A 22,744-nucleotide genomic window follows, 5' to 3' on the forward strand; every position below is an offset into this window, starting at 1 on the left:
GTTCGTTAGTCATGAACTAATCTCATAACGAGGAGTACGACGATCCTGTATGCTGGCTTTCCACACGCCTGCGTGCAAATGGATATATAATAAACGGTCTATGCGTGCCGCGTAAACCATCAAGCACAGTGGCTATTATTAATTATCCGGTGGTCTACTCCATCAGTGGCTAATCAATCGGGAGTCAGAGACTAATGGGTGTGAATCTAATAGCCGACAGGAAAACGGACCGGACAATCCTGCAAAGAAGTATCCTACGAGTGTGTCGGTTGCGGTTAACCTGGCAAAACGTCAATACATTGTTCCTCGTCACTTTCCTCGATTAGAAAAAAAAATACTATACATCCTCTCATTCTCGCGCTTTCACTGGTTCGGACTATTCGAAACCTTTTAAATCTTTGAAAGAACTATTGTATATTATAGTTATATGATTATATATTATAGGAATAGATGTATCTTAATTATATTGAGTTTAGAAGATTCATTTGTCTGAAAAACTTGAGCACCTGGATACTGTTGGGATCATTTAGATTCTTTTAGAGACGAAACAAGGGCAATTTATTAGAATATGTTTAATACTTAAACTATGCGTTTTGGTGGAGGTTTGCTTTGTTAGTATGTATTCATGATTTTCTAATCACAGAGCAATACGAGTTTCGACTGCTTCGTTTAGCCAGTGGGAGGTATTTAAGAGTTGCAAGTCGTGAAATTATCAATATTTTATGTTTGATAAAGTATTATTTTATATGGTAAAAAAATAAACGGCACGAACTTATGGGACGACCTACTATTTGGACACTTTTGAATTGCTAAATATGCGGGAAAGTAATAATTAAAATGTATTATTTTCTTTTTATTTAAAAACGGATAGAACTTTTCAGCAGACGTGATAATTTTAGCAATAATTCCTAAAAATTGTAGTAAAAAATTTCTAAGGAAATGAAGATGTACTTCCACATGTTCCATAAAGTTTATATAAATAAAAAAACAGAACTTTCTGGAACACGACAGTCGTTTGAACCGAAAATTGCAATCTTCTAGCTAAAAGCCCAAGTTCAGCAAGATATATTTTCAACAGTGGATTATTTATTAATACGTCTGCTAAAAGATTCCATTTAAAATAACTTTCTATATGACTCTATGATACACTGTCTACAGTTTTATCGTGTTACTTCTAGAAGTTCGTAATCATTCCGGCTCTTCCCCCTTGGAACTCCAGCGTTACAGTTTCTACTTTAAACTCAATTAATATCTTCCCGAGAAGAAAAATGTTTCACGAAGAAAACTCCAGGAGCACATAAGAGCAATGTTTTAAATCGCCTAACCGAGAAAGCATAATTGATTGAAAAATTATTTTAAATACTCGCTCATCAGGATGAAAAGAAAACTTGTATTTTCCAATGGGAAAAGTATAAATAAATGATTGAACTTCTGAACGAAAAGCATTACTGTCCTGTCTCACCTGACTGTTCCGTTTTTCTCTTCGCTCCCCTATATATCGAGTTATATCCATGACAATAATAAAATTACAATTATTAATCCATACTTATTTAAATTTATCATTCCAGACTCCTTCGTATTCCTCCCGTTGAATTCGTCCCCGTACGTAACGAGAATTTTACCGTGAAAAAGTAATTGCTCAATGAAGATTCTGCTATATTCCTTACTGTACAGTAAAATGATTTCAAACGGGAAATCTCATAATCTATAAAACTTCTCAAGATTTATAAAATAGAGGAGAACAAAATGCAATCATACCTTACTGCTGATTAAAACAGAAAAACACCCAAGGAGATACAATAGAGTAGAGACTCTAATAAAACTATTAAAAACGATGAATATTCAATTTTATGCTTTCTTATTATAATTTCTTTAAATTTCAATTACGCTCTACAGAGATATTTTATTATTGATATCTCATTATAAAAAGAAGAAAATTCTACATTTATTCTATCTATGTTTACACAGCATTGCAATTAATAACAGGAAAATAATATTTATTTAGAACTTGGAAGAATTAAGTGATATTTCTTAAATTCTATTCGAAATCTTCACCGGGAGTCGAAGAGTTAATTAAACCACATATAAACGGTAATAATTAAATGATAAATAAATTTATATCGAATTAGAAATACTTACCGAATACATTGATCAAACTGGTTTCATATTAGCATCGAACTTTTTACTTAGAGAACCACTTGCTTATGGTCAAGATCGGTGCCCGTAGAGTATGTGAAAGGGTGACGCTACCTTATCGGTGTTCTGTCCGCATCGGTTCTTGTCTCGGCTAGGAAGGGGCCGAAATACCAAAGCGAAGAGCCCCGCCGAAACTTCCAAACTTTCTAAATCGCCTCGTATTTCCGAGGAAGTCGCGCAAACTGTGGGCGAGAGTCCGGAAAATTTCCTCGAAAACTCCGCTGGAAGGTATTAGCACCCTAGAATCGACAGCGCATCGTTCGCGGGTAAAGAACCGGGCGACCAACTATTTAACCCTTTGCATCCCCATCTCGAGACAGTCTCGAGATCACGTATTTCACGTATTTTACCGATTTTCATTACATTCATTCGTAATATCATACTCAATTTATGTATAAATAACGTTTTAGTGGTTCTAATATGTTCTCAAATAAGCTGGAACAAGAAGTATAGCAACCTCTTGCTTTCTAATAACGTGTTAGACTCGTGACGAAAATATTTGATTTAATTCGACACATCTAAATGTCATTTATTTGTTTTTAACGTAAGTTAAACGTTACTTGAGTATTTTCAATCTTTAACATTTGTAGTAAATCGATATGGAATAAATATAAAATTCTTTTTTTTCTATTGAAATATTAACGAGAAAATTATTTTATCAAAATGTAAATGAAATTCCGATCGTTAACACTAGAACTATCGTACCCGTCAAAATGATGGGCTTTAATTTTCCTATTTTGCAATTATTAATATCTCAAAAGTATTCACATCCGAAAAGATTTTGAAAATGAATAGTTTCACCTATATACTATAACGAATATCTGATAATTTTAGTTTTTGGGATTTAATTGAAGAGTTCTAGGTTTCCCATTTTGCAATTATAAATATTTTTCAAATATTCTATATCCGAAATGATTTGAAAAATAAATAGCTTCACTTATACAGTATAACGAATATCTGGAGAAATCGTTAAAAAACGTATTGTTATAATGTTTATAAGGGTTACACATCGACTGTAATAAATGCTCGGTAGTCCAATGTTAACGAATCGAGTGAGACCGAACATTTTGCTTCCTCTCTTTTTCTTCGCAAATTGGTTCCGTTTAATACTCGCCATTAACCAGAATCAGCTATTAACTGCGCATCGTTCTTTTTGCTTGTTATTCGGAAACGGCTCGAGATTATTTTGGACAGGCGGTATTTCAGCTGTCGGCAAATTAGTCTTGGTACTGCGAACCTGGGAGCCAATTTATTGCTGCGCGAGTTTTGGCAAGCGCGTTAGCTTCTAGCGTCCTGATTCCTGGAATTCGCTAGCGACTGACGTGTCATAAACCTCGAGGCGCGACTCATTCTTTCTATCCTCCTTTATACCTTCAAGAATGGTTGTTAAATAATTAATAGAACAAAAATTCCACGGCTTTTCATATTCTATCGATCTGTTTTGTGGAATTATTGACACTAGATTCACTGAACCAGCCAATGTAACTCATATTAAATTTTATAAACATTATTTCGCATATTCTTTGGTCGATTTTGATTGATGTAGTTACGCAAATATGTATCATAATTGTCTACTTCTAAACTTCTAATTCCCAAGATCTAAATGAACGAATATCAATTTCCTAAGAACGATAGAACAAACTGTTACAATAAATATCCGTAAATTTTAAGAAGTGTCTTTTATATGTAAAAAGTCCTATTAATACTGTCGATTGAAGGAAACTATATCACAAATTCTCAATTACTCGTACAATGTAGTACTTCCTAATAAGTGAAAAATTATTGAAATTATAAATGAATTACTGAGAATATTTTAAAGGATAATCGAAGAGGCTTCACTAAATAATTATGAACTAGACGAGAGTTTATAAAATATCCTTATGAAGGAAGTGATATTGTGAATATATTTAAACTTGAACGTTAATGAATCTATTTTGAACTGAAGCAATGAAATTACAGTCAGATATTTTATCTTCCAATATAATCTCTGTGTAACCATAACGTAAAAAGTAACGTAACAATAATAAACCTAAGCTATCAATTAATACAGAAGCATTACTAAAACATATTTATTCATTTTACAGGAGTGGAACGATGTGAACATGAGATGGAACACGTCAGAGTATGGAGGTGTAAGAGACCTTAGGATCCCGCCACACAGACTTTGGAAACCAGACGTTCTCATGTATAACAGGTAACTTAACGTTGCATTTGTTCCTTTGATATTCATAGAACAATACATTTCATTTTTATTGAACTATATACACCCGTAACCAGCAAAAAACATTAAACTTTTCTCTCGTCCCCTTTTAGTCATTATTCTATATATTTATTTAGAATGCTTATATTACCGAAATCTTTTTTAAATATTTCTAAATTAGAAAATTGAGAAAATCATAAATAACGTTCACCAGAAACTTCCATTTATTTTCAGCGAATCCTATTGTTTCCAAAGTTCTCGTTTTTCGTTTGAATCGTATCACGTGCATATTAATTTTCCAATAATCCTTTTCCAAGAATATAAAACGAGCTTTGTCTCTGGTCAGCTCAGTCTCGCAATAAAAAATGCTTTCGTCTGCGTCGCAGCCTGATTTACATTTGGCCGGGTTGTGTCTGAGTTTGATATTAATTTGATATTATGTAATCAGTAATTCTTCGTTCAATCAAATACTGTCTGTTCTTAATGTTTACGACAAATATGAACATTTTACTTTTCATCGATTGTTTCTATGAGAGTATGAAATATAAACAGTGTTTCTCAGGTTTCTGAATTCTCTGAAAAAGTCCACCCGGAGTGGAGAAGAAATTTTCGAAACGCGATGTTTAAATTTCTCCGCGAACGATTCGAATGTAAATCAAAGAGTTACTCGAAACTTGAAAGAAATCGATGTGGAAAACTATTCCATCCGGAACAGTGATACCGACTATAAATCCGAGTGTCGTTTCCCGACATCCGAATCTTCGTCCTTTGAGTTTACGGTATAGTCAGCGAAATACTATTCTTTCCGTCAGATATACTGTCTCCGAATACCAAATGTTATTACACTTCTGGAAACTAAGTTTTAGCGAACGCGTTCGACGTAAAGGAAAAAGTTACATTCCAATCTATTGTAAAAGAATTTGTTCTAACAAGATTACATTTAGTTCGGAGAATTAAGGGTAATATAAGTCCGCGAGTAATTTTGAAATTTTGTATAGTGAACATTTATCCATAACCTTATAGATAATACTTTGTCTTCTGTTACCATCACTTTTTTGAGAATGGCTATTTTCAATTTGAATTTTTTATTGAATATAATCTTTTTTACAAGATACTTGAGAAGTATAATATTTATAAATTATTCTGTGCAACTTGAATCCGATAAAACTTATCCTGTTAGGAATCCTAATTAACACCAAAAATTTCACTGTATGTGCTTAAAAACTTTCTTGTGTTAAATTGTAAAAAACTGAAGACTATAAATGCTATGAAAAGAAAATATTTTAAATGCCTTTTCCTCATGAAGAATCCAATTATGATAAGGTTCTGTGATTCATCGGAAAAGAAAGCAATGTAAAATTAATTAAAGGACTGAAATGTGAGTAATAAAACAAGAAGATATGGACAATTTTATAAAGCGGTTTCTACAGTTCAGAAAATGAAATAGTATGTAATTAACCGAAGAAACAAGATACAAATGATAAAATGGAAAAACGATGTATGAAACTCATTAAAAACAGGTGTGTCTCCGGCGATGGTATAACGGAGCAGACTGTCTTACGTTTAACCACTTGACGTCGGCGAACTCGTAATGAAAACGCAACTCTGATGACGGTTAGGTTACGAGTGACAGTCTTGTCGTACGGCCGCGGTCGAGAAGTATTATTTCACGTTTCTCTATTTAAGTTAATGTAACCATATAATTACAACGCTTATCTAATGGAAATCAACGTAAAATGCGAATCACCTTTAACGCAGATTGCATCAACGCTAAAACAGCATAAGCAAATACTTGCGTAAGTCCGTCACCCTTGTGACAGCTGAAGAAGATAAGAAATAAAGGGGTTGAGTAGATTGAAATTAGGAAAGAAAATATTTTCTGTGAATTTTTTGAAAAATCATCTAAATCATTTTATTACGTAGCAGGTTCATTATCATTCGATTGATTTATTTTATTATTTGAGGAATAAGAAAATAAGGAAATAAGGAAATAAGGAAATAAGAAAATAAGAAAATAAGAAAATACGAAAATAAGAAAATACGAAAATACGGAAATACGAAAATACAGAAATACGGAAATACAGAAATACGGAAATACGGAAATACGGAAATACGAAAATAAGAAAATACGAAGATACGGAAATACGAAAATACGAAAATAAGAAAATAAATTATTCATATTCTTATCCTTTAACCCACTTGAGGGTTCAAATTCATTGACATAAATATTCGAACATAAAGCTCTACAGTTCCCAATTGTCAATGTACAATAACTTTCTTTAAGAACTGATATACATTTCTTCCACACGAATTCCAATTGGAATAATCTCCCCAACAATTGATTTCAAAGACTAGTTCCACGAATTCGCCAAATCAAACGCGACATTTTTCCACGAAATTCACCGTCCATCCAATGTAACTCATAAGCGGATTCGCAAGATCGAGCGGCCGAGTTTATCCCGCAACGGCGTGTAACTCATTGTCAGCGTAGAATCGTCCCGCGCCGCGTAATTAATTTTACAGCAATACGAACGATATATTTGCCGCGGCCTGACCCGTCGCCCGTGCATTCAAAGCGATTGGGCGCTGACCAACTTCCGTCGCACAATTGGCCTCAAACGCAGGAGCCAATATTAATCTCCGCGCCGCGCGCCGCGTGTAGATTGTCGTCGGGCGCGCTCGCAAAGATGGTGTACGCTGAATCGCGCCGGGGATCGATCAATTAGCCGCTTTGTCGCCTCGTCACGCCGCGTTTCTCGCGTGCTCCACTTTTCACCGGCTCTCGCGAACGAAGAAGAGTGGATGTTCCCGTTTATTCTGTTTTAATTCGCTGGCTGCGATGCAGCCGCCGATAAGATGCATCGATCTCGCCTGAACAGGCTCCGTCAAACGAATCGGCTTGTTTTCGGTGGCTGCCGCTCACCCACGAGTTTCCAGACACCTGACGATCTTTAACGCTAGAACTACGTACCCGTGTTTTTACTGTGTTACTACACTTACTACGTAATCACCAATTTAACGTGTCAATCATTGCAAAATAAGAAGTAGTTCTAGTGTTAATTACATGGTTGAAGTAGATACAGATCTATTATGTAGAAATGCTTGTTCTTTTAAATAACTTGTGACTGCGGAAGAAATTGTAAGACAATGGATTAAATAGACGTATGGGGTAAAAGGGTAAAATGTTGATTGACAGTTCTTTTCTATAAAAACTTGTTCTTATTTTTTGTACCTTTTTACTTACCATACCTTTGAAAAAGAATTTATTATAATAGAGACTATTGTATTTTCAATGGATATTCTTTTGGTGAAAATTAATAGTAATAAAATTTCAATATTATTACACTGTTCACATGAAATTCTAACAATATAATCCACTACAATGTCTCTATTAAATATATTTTTGTAAGTATTTCACAAATCATTTTTCGATTAATGATCTGTATAAATGTTCTTGTTAAAAGTCCATTGCGAATTTGAAAATTTATAAATATAGCTGAAGATTAGTTTGAGAGGGTAGTTCTGTACTTTTTAAGAATTATGGGATATCGTAAAATATAAAAGCTAATGAAAAGTGAAAAAAAGCATTTAGTTTAAGAACATCACCATGGATGCCCTTACACCGACGTAAACTAGAAGTTTTATAACTTTAAAGTATTCCCCAAAGGTAATCTGCTCAATTTCTGCAGAGAGGATGAAACCATGTTGGCTAGTTTCTAATATTAATAAAAGATAAGACGTCCAATGTTGCAGCATGAAGACACAATTTCTCAGGTCTTTAATTTAGGAAAACTAACTATAACCGCCAATTTAATTAAAACATTTACTAAAATTTTAGTAGCGCTCGAACATCCATACTTGTTTATGTAAGTGTTCAAATGAATTCGAATTCGGTTAACCGTTTACGCAAATAAATTCCGATTCGATTGACATATAACTATATTTTAATTCCATCGACTATTTAGACGTGAACCACCGGAACAACTTCATTCGAATGAAATCGTACTCGTTTATTCGTATCTTTCGGCCATTATCCGAAAATTTCGTCCGGCACAGCGGTTCAATTAATCACGTCCCGAAATTGTTTCACGAAACCGCGCGTATACATTATACCATTAACAGATAGCTAACGAACCAAGTAAACGGTTCTTATCGGAACACTTTTTTCCGAAAGAAACCCGTCGAGTTTCCGTGAATACAGTCATTTAAACCTTAAATAGCCCGCCATTACTGCTTTCTACGCGGGCGGGGAAGTTCCAGGAAAAAAGGGAGCACGTGAAAGGACGACTGTCCCGCCATTTTCCCTGCGCTCCTTTTCATCCCGGTTCACAGTTTAGATTGCCGAATTAGAGGAAAAACATTCTAAATGCATTCCTTTATTGATCTTAATATTAGGTTTTCAGATTACTTTTCAGGGTAAAATAGAAAATAAATAGTAACATGAAATACAACTTTTCCTTAAACGTTCATATTTTTTTCGATTAGTACCTTCCGAAATAACTACCTAATGTAGTCCTAATGTATCCAGATTATAATCCAACGATCGCATTATTAACTGATTATATCATATTTACCATGAAAACTGTTGAACTTAACAAGTTAACTGCGTTCGAGTATACGCATCATCTTAAAACTCGAAACGATACTAATTCTTTCAACGATGAATTCCTTATTTTCTCAGATAAACACGTAATTCTTTGTTTTGGTTTTGAATTAAAACATCCTAGGCTTATTCACCCTTTGACAAGTATACACTTCATTTCCTCACTTTATTACGCGAAACGAGAGATTCTTTAAACTAAATTCTACAGTTTAACAGGTTAACAAAAACACCTAGAAAATTACAAATTAAAATCCGAATAATCCTAGATATCCTCCACGTTCTCAATAGACGATGTTACACACCCTAGATGCACTCTAGGCCCGCACCACTCCTATCGCAGGAGTAAATACAACATCGAAGGAAAAAGTTTATTGAGACAGTCAATCCGTTAAGTGTGATCTAGATTCCGAACTATCAGAAATTCCTGGTAGCTGGTATGTGGTGCTAAAGTGGGACGCCAGGCCAAGTGGGTCACTCGCATTAAAAACAAAGCCACCGCCACCATTTAAAGGGAATCAGGAAAAGTATCTTTCTCCCTCTCTTTCTACCTCTCTCCCCTAACTCTCTCTCTCTCTCTCTCTCTCTAACTCCCTCCCTCCTTTCCCGGTAGGAAATATATTGTCGGAAAACGCTTGCGGCCCCTATTGTTTTTAAGTAGGTAATGTATCGGCTCCGGGCCGGCGTCGTATTTGTCGAATTAAAAGTTCGGTCCGAGACGCGTCAAAAGAAGCGGAAGTAACGGCCAACCTCTCCCCTCGCGGAGAGGCGGGGCGATCGCGTCGCACGTTCGGCTACCAATTTTTGCACATCGTCGGCAGCGCTCTTTTTCCTCCTTTGGATCGTTTCTACGGCATTCCTCAAGGAAACGTTCCGTATTGCCAACAGCTCGGGCGGAATGAGATCGGACAACTGTTTAATGACCGATGAAATTTTATTGGGACGACGCGGAGGATAAATATTATGTGGACACGGTGGGATTGTTTCGAATGGTCGTTCAGCTTAACGCTTATTATCGTAAAATAAATCTCGAAATGTACGGATTAATCGTGACGAGCGGAGTGTAACGAGCGCGCGGGTGTACAGAGGTTCATTTTTAGGGGGCGTAAATGCGCGGATGAATGTAAGTGGCACGTCGAGTCTCTCCGTTGCTGCGATAATCAAATATAATTGCGATTGTGTCCTGTGACGAAGTAACGCGAGGATCGTTTTAATCGAAATTCCTGGCGGTGAATGTTTTCGATCAGTTTGAGGGTTGTGAATAATGATTATTACATATATTATGTTTTCCATATATTTTTATCGCCGATTTAACACTAGGGCTACCGAGCATTTAATGTAATTGATATATGATAAAAATTGTAACAACAGTTTATTTTCAGTTTCTTCGGACATTCATTATAGTACTTGAAACTGTTTATTTTCAGACTCATTCCGAACATTCAATCCTTTTATGGCATCAATAATTGCGGACCAAAGAAGTCGATACCAGTCATTTGGCTTGGTACGGCAGTTAAGGGATGGACTATAAGGATATCTTAGAAAATTACACAATTTTCATTATAGCAATATCAGTGACCCCAAGATTGTCTAAGAAAATAACTTCGAAAAGAAAAAATAAAATTTACATATATTCCATAAAATATAATAATGTTGTTCTAAGTTTTTCTACATATTATAAATAACATCGATATTTGTTACCATTCAAATGATTCATATTTTATTCGTAACTGTAAATCAAATGCGTAAGAGAATTTGTATGTACAATCTGAACAGTTACGTACACGTTAGATGCGGTTTTTAATTGAAATTTTTCGCGCAGAAATTAATTGCACTAAAGCTGAACACGCACAGCCGTCAACTATGGCTGTGCGTTTGTTATTAAGGTCACGAGGCGATGTTCCCTTGATTCTCTCGTAGATAATAATTTCCCAGGGAACGAGGATAAGCTGCAGCAAACGAAAAATAGATGATACTCTTTTCGAAAAAGTGATACGATATGCAATGGATCCTCGTTCCGTTGGAACTGCCAGCACGTAAACTTTGAACGCGTTCACGTGACGCTTACGTGCACACGTTAACTTATCGTTCGCGGTTTCATTAATATACCGCATAAGCTTCCACGTAACTGCGACCATAACTCTGAATATCGTTGACAAAAATGTACGAAACCCGACGTGCGATTTTTGAAAGTAATTAAAATTTGCAAGTGTTGTTAAGTAATTTACAAGTAACCAGCAATCGCTGAGCGTGGAAATGAATTTGCTATTAATAATTTCTTGAGAAGAAGAGAAAAATGTAATTGATAACAGAAGAATATCTCATTTGAATTCTAAAGGATTCAGTAATATTTATGCTTGTTACATTCTGTTAATCTTCTCCACGACTATAGATTGTTATATAACAAGGGCTTAAATATTTACTGTCCATTTGTTGGAAAATAATCGTACGTCTTTCAATCTCCAAAATATTTACCATAATTTCACGATTTTATTCCATCTTCGGAGCAGCAGCGAAAACCACGAAAATAGCAGAGAATCGTTTGAGCTTGAAACAAATTTAAAATTGATTAAATGAAGAGGTACCAAATTAATTTCTGCGGTTCGTAGATTGTGATTTTAAACGTGTTACGTTTACTGTTTTCGAAAAACTCGTTTTAATGTAAGTAAACATTGTGTTCCCCTTGCCTCCCGGTTTGAACAGAATAAGCTTCAGCCGAACAAGTTTAGCAACGACAAGGGTAGACGATTTTTCGTGGGGATTGTTCTTGAAATTTTTCTCTCTGGAACGGAATTTTTAAAAATATCCCTGCGAGATCCGCTCATTAGCAATATCATCGTCAAATACATTTATGTAATTGCGAGTGGCACGGGGCGCTCTCTGACTCGGTTCGAACTGATAAAAAATATCTCGTATTTCGTCGGATGACATATAAATTATTTAAAAAATATTTCTGCGATATACGAAGAAACGCGTAAACTTTAAGTTAACATGAAAAGAATTGAAATATTTACAACGCTATTTGTATATTTATAAGTAATTTATAGTAGTAAATTAACAGTTCGTCCTGAACAAATTAACCAAAAGATACAACAAGAGATTACACAGAATTTATTGTAAAAATATGAATATTCTTGTTACTAAATTTCTGTAACAAGAAAAGAAAATATAAATTATCTCCAAAAATAGTCACTCTTTTCTCGATCCAACGTAAACAATGAAATCATACAAGAGATTATAAACATTAAATAAAACAATACTTACACGAACACTTCATACAGCCAAATGAACATTTTATTTTTATTTATTAATTCATAAATCAGTTATCTATCAAGTTACTTGTCAAAGTTATTTATCAATTTACGAAATATATTTCATTTATCTATTTCATAAAAATCACTGACTCGAATACAATTCAAAATTGACCTCGCAGAAGTTCGTTTCAACAGTGGAATATTCACAGGCCGCGCAGCTTGTTGTAATTTCGTTTCTCGGATCAGTATTCTCCCTTAAACCGCGTTGAATTTATCAACGAAACGAAAATAGAATTGTCGTCGTTTGGGCCGGGCAACGTGACCAAATTTTGATCGTATTTTCGTTGGATTCGACGGTTAGCGCGTAGACCTCCGACGTAGTATGTGCCGCACGTGCGAACGTATGTTATCGCCCGCGGTCCTGGAATCTGCTACATTGCTGGCTTGAACAGATAAATCGCCGCCGGCGATCTGCTCGATATGTTATTTATGCCCGCCGATGTTTAAGGATTCAAGCGGTGGTAAAAGCCTTGACGATTACGATAATTCTAGTTAGAGAAGATGTTCCGAGCATTCAAATTTCCCGCGCTTCTAAGGCACTGCTTCGAAATCTTAACACTAAAACTACCAAATCGGCCAAAAAGCTCGCTAACAGATTCTTCTAGGCAAGCTCCGCTCGGCTGTTTCCGAACAGTTCGCCAAACATGTTCGCGGACAGTGTAGACAGTTTTGTGTACAATGAACAGCGAGCAGAGAACTCATCAGCGAACAGTGTTTGGTCGAGATGTGGTACATTAAAGGATCTGTTCGGGAGCTCGAAACTTGTCTACACATGTCTATAATATTTAGCACCGAAGGAACAAGACACCAACTGCTAGTGATCAACTAACGAACTCTAGTATGAATGGGATACTATTTCTAGCAGTGAACAGTCCTCGTCAGTCTGTGCAAGGCTTTACAGAAACATTGGCTCGTGTGTATTAGTATTGTAGGTATTGGATGTTACTAGAGATTTTGTAAAATATATACTCGATTCTATATTTTTAAAGTGTAAAGAATTTATTTCAATTATATTATTTGGTTCGACGAGTATATACTTCATTGTTTCATTTCATTGAGAATATTATCAGAAGCTTTTGAAATTGAATTCCGGCTGTTTTATCGCTTAATTGCTAGGCCTACATTACTGTAACATTTCAGATACGTATAACGCAAATCCAAAGTAAAATTACAAGATCGAATTCCTTATTCTTTTTCGTAAGTTACAAATTTCGATTCGATTGATGTTTGAAAATATATCAATATAATCACCGACGCTCGCATTTCCAGTAACTGAAATTTAGCTGGCGTACAATGTGTTAAGATATTACAGTATTAATTGTCTACCATTTGCTTTTATTTCTATTTAATACTTATAAGCATTTAGTCTCTTTTGAGGGCATGAACAGGTTTTCCCTTGACATTCGGAGTTAACCCTTTGTAAACAAAGATTTTCTAGTGCATCAAGAATTGCTTCCTTGGAAGTCTATAATATATATCGAAATCTTAAATAATAGAGAAGAAAACCACGTTGATTTTTCGTCGTTCAAATATTCAAATTACTCGTTTACAACTTTTGATCGTAAAAAATCAAGGAATTAAATCTCGTATCGTACCTCATTGATCAGTGTATATTTTTATACTGGCGAGCCGAACTTCAATAAGAGATACGTGTGCTTCGATAAATTCGCGCGGCGCAGTCAGACTGTTCGCGAAACACCCCGTTTAATTTCCGTTCGGCCGAAGACCCGGTTCCTGGTGACTTTATATTGTAACGACGTGACTTCGCAAATAAACGAGTATTTACAGTTACGACCTCCCCACTTGTATCTGGACCACGCGCAAAATCATGTGTGCCAAACTGCAATTTTCATAAATTCCCCGCCCGTTAATTACCGGCTATGTTCTTGGCACCGAAAACCGGACCTTTTTATTCTTCCGATCGGCTCCTTTCTTCTCTACCGCGTTGATCTTCGTCCGGGTGAAACGTAGATTGGTCTGTATTTATGTCTGCAGAGTGAAATTATCATTTTTATTATATAGACGGCAATACGAAATTGATCGCTGTTCAACGTTAGTGCACGATGTTTCGTATAAGCTTCGAATGATAAAAGATAAATGATCTCCGAATGATACTTGAAATTGTTAGCGGTTCGCGATGTGAAAATTGAAGATTTAAGTAAATTAGCTCTTATAGTCGAGAGAAAAGTAATGCAACTTACAGTATTATTAAGCACCTTGAAAATTTAATACTATAATATCGCGTTGAAGCTATACTAAAATAAATGCTAATTAGAGAATTTACAATAAGCGGCGAAAGAAATGTAATAACATCTGATAATTCCTCAATTTTCCTAAATTCAAATTGTTCATACAAATTATTAACTTATCGCTCAAAGGTTTGATAAAATTTGTAATCCTAATTTAAAACAGAAAGTAAAGCGAGATGTAATTTATTCTGCTATGCTTTGCCTTCAATAAGTCTGTTGAAAGTTCTATTACATGCCTGTCTTTTATTTCAACTTTTATCCAGCAGCCTTCACGAGTTCCACGATTTTTTCGTTTGAAATTATTTCGTTGCGCCGCGAACGTCGTAACGTGTGAAGATTTCACGTTGTCCCGCGTGAATTAGGAAAGTCGGAAAGCTGTTTCTGTTTCGCATTCAATTATCCCTCTGTGTTCGTATTCGCGCACCCAGCAGCCGGAGTCTGTACTTACATTCTGGTTGGCGTACCGTTCGCCTCCGCCGGGGATCAAAGATGAAGCAAATTGTTCCGTCATATTGCGTCCCGCATTTCAGCCGTGAATTAACGACTACATGTTTCAGACAAACGTACCCGAGAATTAGTGGGAGGAACAGTAGGTTCCTATTATCAAACCGTGCGTCCATAAACAACTTCGCCTTTTATCATGTTGGATTTATTACACGTGACTGGATTGCGGACTTTTAAAGCTATCAGACGAGCTAAAATGTCTCGTTTCTGATTTCTTGCTTTTGCAATCGAGCTACTCATTGTTCGTACTGAAACTTGTATTCTAATGTAAATGAATTATGTTATAATTAATTATACCTATTGTATATAATATCTATATAACATATACATATATTCCAGTGCAATTATAATTTAGGTAAGGCAATTATAAGAATTGTTCAGTTCGTAGGAAATTTATGTGTATAAATTATTTACATTACATTTTCAAACAATCTAGATAAATTCAGTTTACGTTTACTATAATATAGTTACTGTTAACATTTCTTCATTTATTACTTGTACATTAATTTTTTATTTCGTTGTTATAGTTCGACTTTTGATTAATTTTTTATGGTTTTCATTGGTCTATGTATAAGTTTAATGACAATGTAAATTAATATTGTTTTTTTTCGCCAATATCAATGTAAAAAAATCTAATTTCTTTACCGATACAAACGAAGATTAATTTTCCAATAAGATAATGACACATTAAATACTTTAATTCTTCTGAAAAGGCTATGAAAGAAAATAAACCACTCGTGGCGACAATTGATTGACGCTCGTATGTAGAAACCCTGTTCAAACTTTGAAGAGTAAGATCAAACAACGCGATGAGCGCGTTATGTCCACATTTGAGACAGTTGCGCTCGACGCGTATCGCGCGTTATTCCAGGGGGAGTGTTTGATACTCACGGATAATTTTTATCATCTACTTCATGATAACATAAAATCCATTTTGGAATTGTTCGTTGTCAATTAATTTTAAGAATACATCGAATCACGAAATGACAGAAATGTGAATATATTAAATACTAAATTTAGAAGAAACAAATTTGTATCTGATTCCAACCTTCGTTAATCCTTTATTCATCAACTTCATGTAATTTAGTAAAGGATCAACTTCATGTAATTTAGTAAAGTTTGAGATAAAAGTCATTAAAGAAAAATTAAGAATGATATTTATAAAATTCATAAAGGAACACATAACGAAGTAAACGGAGAATGAATGGACGCCAATTGTACTTCGATATTTATTGAAAGTCATAATAGTATTTATTCAGAATCATTAGGAAAATTGGAAAAATCAGTTTTCTATTATAAACAACATTTGCTAATAAAGGAATAAGTGTTTACTATTATTTCCACAGGAACTTTTTCTTAATTGGTCAGCTACTGGTGCTTTCACCTTATAACGTTTTATAAATTAATAACAACGTATCGTTCTTCGCCATTAAAAGGGTCAAGTGCGCTAAGAAAATTTTATTCTGCATAAGAATCTACAATTTAATTACAAGGGAGGAATATTTATTTTTCAATGACAAATGACCCGGCAACCGACGGCGGAGGGTTAAGGCAGATGACAAATTGATTCGTCGAAGGAGCTTAAAAGTCGATTAAAAGTCCCTGAGAGCGAGACAACGCGTGTGTAATAATTCAACAGACTGATACGTGCCAGATAAAATCGACTTCGTCAATCAATCATTTTGTTGGTACTCTTAATTGGTGACCCGAGTGCTCGGATTAAACGAGTTTTGCTCTACTTTTATCCTGTCGCAGGCAACCGAACGCCTGACGATGCTGACATTGTGTCCAAACCGTGACACTAGATTCGTTAATTAACCCGCCAGCAACGTTTGTGAATGCTCCGAGACAAAAGGAATTAATGAATTGCAGGATTTATTAGTACTGCACAGTTAATGGTGAAATAAAACGTCGGAAAGGATGTAAGTGATGTTAAAGATACTAAGATACTAAGATATTTTCCTCAAAAAATGGGATTCACGAAAGTAATATTATTTTGATCTTTTTTCGTTTTTATTTCTAAATAAATGGTTGGCAGGCAAGTAATGAACAAATGCTACGGAAATAATTTTGCACGTGTCAAATTGACAGAGAAAAGCTGCGGATTTTAAACAAATTAAAACGACACCCGCTGTTCTTATAAAATGGCGAATTTTAATGAAAATTCTGTTGTAAGAAAGTTACTTTCAACGAATTTGCCAGGGACAAAACAGTCAGATGTCAATAGTTTTCCCAATAATATTCTCAACTTAATTATTTTAATTATCGATAAACCAGCATAAACAGTCGGTTCATCAAAACGACAAATTAATTTCATAGAAAAAGAATATGGCGGATCCTATCGTTTCACTTGGCGAACGGCAGAACCTTTCATTATAAGCGATTTCTTAGTCAAACATTAACTGATATCGAGGTCGCGTATGCTAATTACATTCTACGCGAATAGGGCTCGTCGCGTCGGTTTTAAATGAAACAAAACGAGAACCGGGCTTTCGCCATCTTGCCGCGGAAGAACGTCGGAAAAAGTGCAGCGGTAGTTTCCAAACAATACGGCAACAACACAATGCTATTAAAAAGGCATTATAATAAACGTTGAGAGCAGGGAACGCAGACGCGATGTCCATTGTCGAGAGTGAACCAATTAAAATACCCACAGCCCGGCTCCTGTAATGGAGAGTGGAAATAAATTTACGAAAAATCTCGTGTCGCGGAACGGTTTTCGGTTTGCAAATTAATTTCGCTCTGTTTCGTCACCGAGCATGGTCCTGCGGGGAGAGTATTAACATAAAAATTCCCTCGAACGGTGCATGACGCACGCGGGTCTCCGTTTATTACTTTACTTCGCGCGACCGTACTGTGTAGAAAATAATAGAACGATAACGACGCTCGCGAAGTTAGGCAGCCGGAAATTCAGTGTGTCGATTCCCGTGCCCGAATGCCGAGGGCGCAAAAAACGCAATCATCACTATTTTCCGGGTGAAAATTCTCCCCGATGAGGCCGTTGTCGGCCGTTCCCCGGCCGGAACAAACGACCCTAAACACATTAGGGTTGTTTCACTTGTCCTGATACGACAGTTCGATTGCAGCTAATCGAATTCTCGATCGCTTCCTATGATTCACAGCGGCGAATGTAGTCTTGTAACCTGAACGCTTATAGCCGTCAGACGATATGCGACGTTTCTGTCCTTATTAAATGGTCCCGTACAATTCCTCGGATGCACGAAAGGAAATATAACCGTTAACTTTTATACAGGTATCAAAACAGGAACATTGTTGCGCGAATATTTTTCTTCTTAATATACAATGCACATTGAACGCGGTTTCTTAAATATTTGTGAAGAATAGATCATTGTGGTGAGTGTATGAATATTTTGGAATATTGCATTTGGAATTGCATCGATAATCAGGGAAAAACTTTTGAGAAATGTGAGAAAAATTTGAATTTTTGCGAAAATTATGTACATATTAAGTTAATCGAACACCTGATTATGTATGTAATTGTTCAATTGATTATGACTTAATTGTAAATAATTCACAAAATGCACGTGATTTAAAGAATAAATTGAAATATTCAGAACGCAGTATCTTTTTTTGGAATAATTGTCAGGAGGAATCATTGACCGTCGTGATTCTATTTTTTTAACAATGTTCTTAAAATTTTGAATTTTCATAAATATTTGCAGTCTACTTTAAAGTTCATTTACTTCCATGCGACCAATTCAAAATATATACACTTTTAAGTAGATCTTTATACGAATTCAAATTTACATTTACAAATTCGTTTGAAGGCAATATCATTTACATTTCAGCATTGGTCAAAAACTATTCAAAACGACGAAAAAGGAAATGCCGAATGAACTCCATTTATTATCCGCGAATAACGAACACATTCATCAAACATATACATCGATTCCATATTATTCACGAATAACAATCAGATCGATCTCATCCGTTGCCTCGAACAACGTTTCTAAGACCGGTAGCAATCCCGTTCCCGTTCCCCGCGCACGACTGCATTCCGGCTTCACAAAGAGGCGGCCGCAAGGTAGCTCCGCAGCAACCCAATACACGTCCCGATCCCGTCGCCCTAAACGGTACAGCGCATAATTTCCATTCGCGAAAAGATAAGCTAAATCTCATCAGAACCGCGCCGCGGTCCGTGGAAGTAACCGTGAACGGTGGGGGTAGCGGCGTGTGTCTACGGGCCAGGATTTCATTTCGCACGACCGACTTCCGGGGCGGCCGTAGCGGCGTGGGCGGCCATGTCACTGACTCGATATTAGGTCACCGTCACGAACACTCTTCGAGGCGGGCGGCGCGCTATCGTGTGCAGGCGCATATAAAGGAGATATTCGATTAATATGGCATAAATATCGTTTGAAACGGCGCGCGGGCGGTGTCTTCGGCTACGGGGATGAGGACTGGATAGGCCATGGAAGTTCGAGGGCGGGGAGGACGGTTGCGCGGTACAAGGATCCGCCGCTTAATGCATGACAAAATGAGTTTACATTCGCGACCCGGGGGCAAGGGGGGGACGGGCGAATCGTTTTGGTGGCGCAGTAGGACAGAAAGTACGGGATGGAAGGGATGCCGAGGAGAGGAGGGGAGGGACGGACCGTGGAGTATGAGTGCCGGTTCGACTGCATAGGAAACTTGGAACCCGGCCAAAGGCAATATGCATTAGCCGTCGCGTATTTTGAAATTCAAGCCAAAGCAGATTAAATTCTATTCCTGGCCCTCCGACGTCCGGCCCGTGTTTGGGCCTAGGCCCCACCCCTCCGGACTCCGGCGATCCTTCGGCCGCCGTCCCGGTGTCCTGTTTGCGGATACATAATGAACAACCGGCGGAGACACCCTCTGTTACGCCGATGTCTGAACTTTTATAGCGTTACGATTGCCCGCCGCTAATCGATATGCGGTCACCCAAATCTGTCGGGGAGAGGCCGTGTGCCTCGTGTTGTAGATACCTTGTCCGGCTGCTCGTTCAACGTTACGGCCATACCCCGTCCTCTACGGCCGGACCGGCCGTGTGGTCAACGAAAATTCAATTTTTTCCCCCGGCTAAAATTAGAACCCCTTTCTGTTACAACCTAGTTTTACACGCGACGCGCGAGAACGCTCGCTCTTCTTTTTCCTCTCTTCTCGTGTGTGTTTTTTTTTGTTTTTTCTTTTTTTTTTTTTTTGGCAGAGTCCTGGGCGAGAGAATTGTTATTGGTTTGTAGCCGCCGCTGGGCGGAGGTGTTGCGGATTTATTCGGAATCGCGTCGACGTGATGAGCGTATCGCGCCGATTTTGTTAATTATTCGCGTCTTGCGGATTTTTGTGTGGCGGTTCGTTGAAATCTTGTGGATTAAATGAGATATGTTTGAGTATAATTTATGATCATTAGGATACGACTATGGTTTTACGATTTTAAATGGAAGTTTGTGTATGTTAATTGTTACATATTAAGAATTATTGTTTTCAGTTTTTAGTTTTATATTCTTATTGTCTGTTGAGATTAATAACTTAGGGTTGAATATTACCCGTAATCATTGAAATTCAAACGCATGTAGTCGTATTTTAAAATTAAGAACAAAAGTCAATGTGGAAAGAAAATATCCACTTTAATTTTAGGTGATTGAAAAATGCACTCGAGTAAACGACTAACTGATAATGAATGTATTAAAATAAATACGTACCAATTATTTTACTGTTTCATATAGGAATGGCTAAAAATTTTAGGAGTGTTGAATTCTTGAAAAATCTCTGATTGTAAACAGGACATTTTTCGTTAGCAACATTTTAAAATCGAGGCTAAAATATAACAGTTGAAGTTACAGAAATATTGATAACAAAATCTATGCTCATATCATCGACACTTTTTATTTGGACTGACGTTCGAAACGTTCCAAGCAATCAGTAAAGCTTTTTCGATATTTCTCCTGAAGCACTTGTAGTTGACATCCATTGAAAACATTCGTTATCATAGCACACGGTGTCAATCAGAATGTAATCACATCGAAGCTCCTCACATTTGTTTATTGTCGTCAACACTCGAAGAGAACATTTACAGCTGCTGTATGTCCCGTAACATCTGTAGAAATAAATACGTAGTAACAGCAACAGAATCTACGTCCAGCATTTTTTCCCCACAAAATTGTCAGGAAGAAACGGAGATGGCGCACTCTTTCGCCCCGTTACGATGCGTCATCGTTAGAAACCCCCGGTGGCGGAACTTTCTCCATTTTGTTCCCGGGCCGGGGCCGTATCACGTGTTTACAGTTTCCGGTAACTCGGCGCCCGTGTTCCCCGAATTTTCGCTCGTCAAACGGCGCCCCCGGTGCACGCGGCCGAATGTAAATAGCGTTTAGTCGCACGAGGACGCTAATGTCTAGAAACACTTCAATTACCGTTTTCAGCGGAATGCGGCCAGTCGGATCCAAAGGAAAGGGAATTGATAGGCGCGGGCAGGGATTACAGCCAGTGATTCACAACCTTCCGCCTATAAAGGGCTGCGTGTGATATCATGCGTTAGTCGCTGACCGCAACAACGTATCCCACCCTTTAGCCGTGCAAATAATCACCATTGTTTGGGATCCTCTATTAACCCTTTGCCCTGTAACAACGTGTCGGTGGTGAAAATTTCAAATAGAACTTAAACGTAAATGTTACTCAATTCTTTGAAATTCAAATATGTTATTCATCTGCTATCAATTATACATCAGCACAAACATAGAATACATCGAGATTCCTTCTCGTTTTTTCAATAAATTATTAATAACACAGTAGTTGGATTGATCATAGGGTAATTCTGAGAAAAAAGCTGTGAAAAACAAACGACTATCAAAATGTGTATGCTACTGGGCCCACAGACGCAACAACCCATGCGAATACTCCGGCGGTCTACCACATGTAATGGATTGTCAATCTTATAAATTGGACGCTCGTTGTCAACAACAATGTTTCCTTTTAATAAAGTTTATTATTGAATTCAGACACTACGTTGCACAGCTCATTCAATATAAATTATAATTGGCATAACAGCCACTAGGGTAGTACATTAACCATAATACAGACGTACATTCAACAGAAATATTAGAAGTTCAACCGGCTAACTGCGTTCGACGAGTATACATTTCATTGTTTGATTTGATTGCATGAGAATGAAAGGCTTTCGAAACTAAATTCCACGGTTGAAACGTTAACCCCTTGCCCTACAATATCGTGTCAGACTCGAGGGTTTCGAATAGAATTTAAAAAATCACTTAATTCTTCCAAGTTCGAATATTATTTTTCTAATATCAATCGTATCGCTTCTAAGTAAACGTAGACATAGAATAACTGTAAAATTTTCCTTTTACTCTAACGAGTCATGAACAAGGATTTCTCTGTTAAGTGCAATTGGGAAAGAAATCATAGGGCAAGTTAATAGGTCACGAGGGAGCCAGAGACCGCGAAAATTTTGGAATGATCCTCGGGTTGCGCATCACTGGGCCAGGGGGTAGGTGGTCCGGGTTCCGGGGGTTATGGCCGCCCCGCGCATTCAGGCTTAAATCAGTTTGGCCCGGATAGGGCCGCATGACTTTCCAGTAATTAGGTATTGAGAGATCGTTTCCAGGACGTCGGACAATATATCGGTAATTGGTGGCGGAAAGTGTGATTCAGTAGTATGCAATTCCGAACGGTACCAGCCTCTATC

General features: G+C 36.9%; 1 protein-coding gene across 3 annotated transcripts in view; it reads left to right on the forward strand.

Moving 5' to 3' along the window:
* nAChRa7 (nicotinic acetylcholine receptor alpha7 subunit) overlaps positions 1 to 22,744 on the forward strand; it is a 295,344-nt gene that overhangs the window by 228,332 nt on the left and 44,268 nt on the right. For all 3 annotated transcript variants that reach the window (XM_076373959.1, XM_031981243.2, XM_076373960.1), the window contains one exon: positions 4,281 to 4,390. In XM_076373959.1, coding sequence (XP_076230074.1) covers positions 4,281 to 4,390 — 110 coding nt within the window. The remainder of the gene's footprint in view (positions 1 to 4,280; positions 4,391 to 22,744) is intronic.

This window comes from Nomia melanderi, chromosome 14, assembly GCF_051020985.1.
Source record: "Nomia melanderi isolate GNS246 chromosome 14, iyNomMela1, whole genome shotgun sequence".
NCBI lineage: Eukaryota > Metazoa > Arthropoda > Insecta > Hymenoptera > Halictidae > Nomia > Nomia melanderi.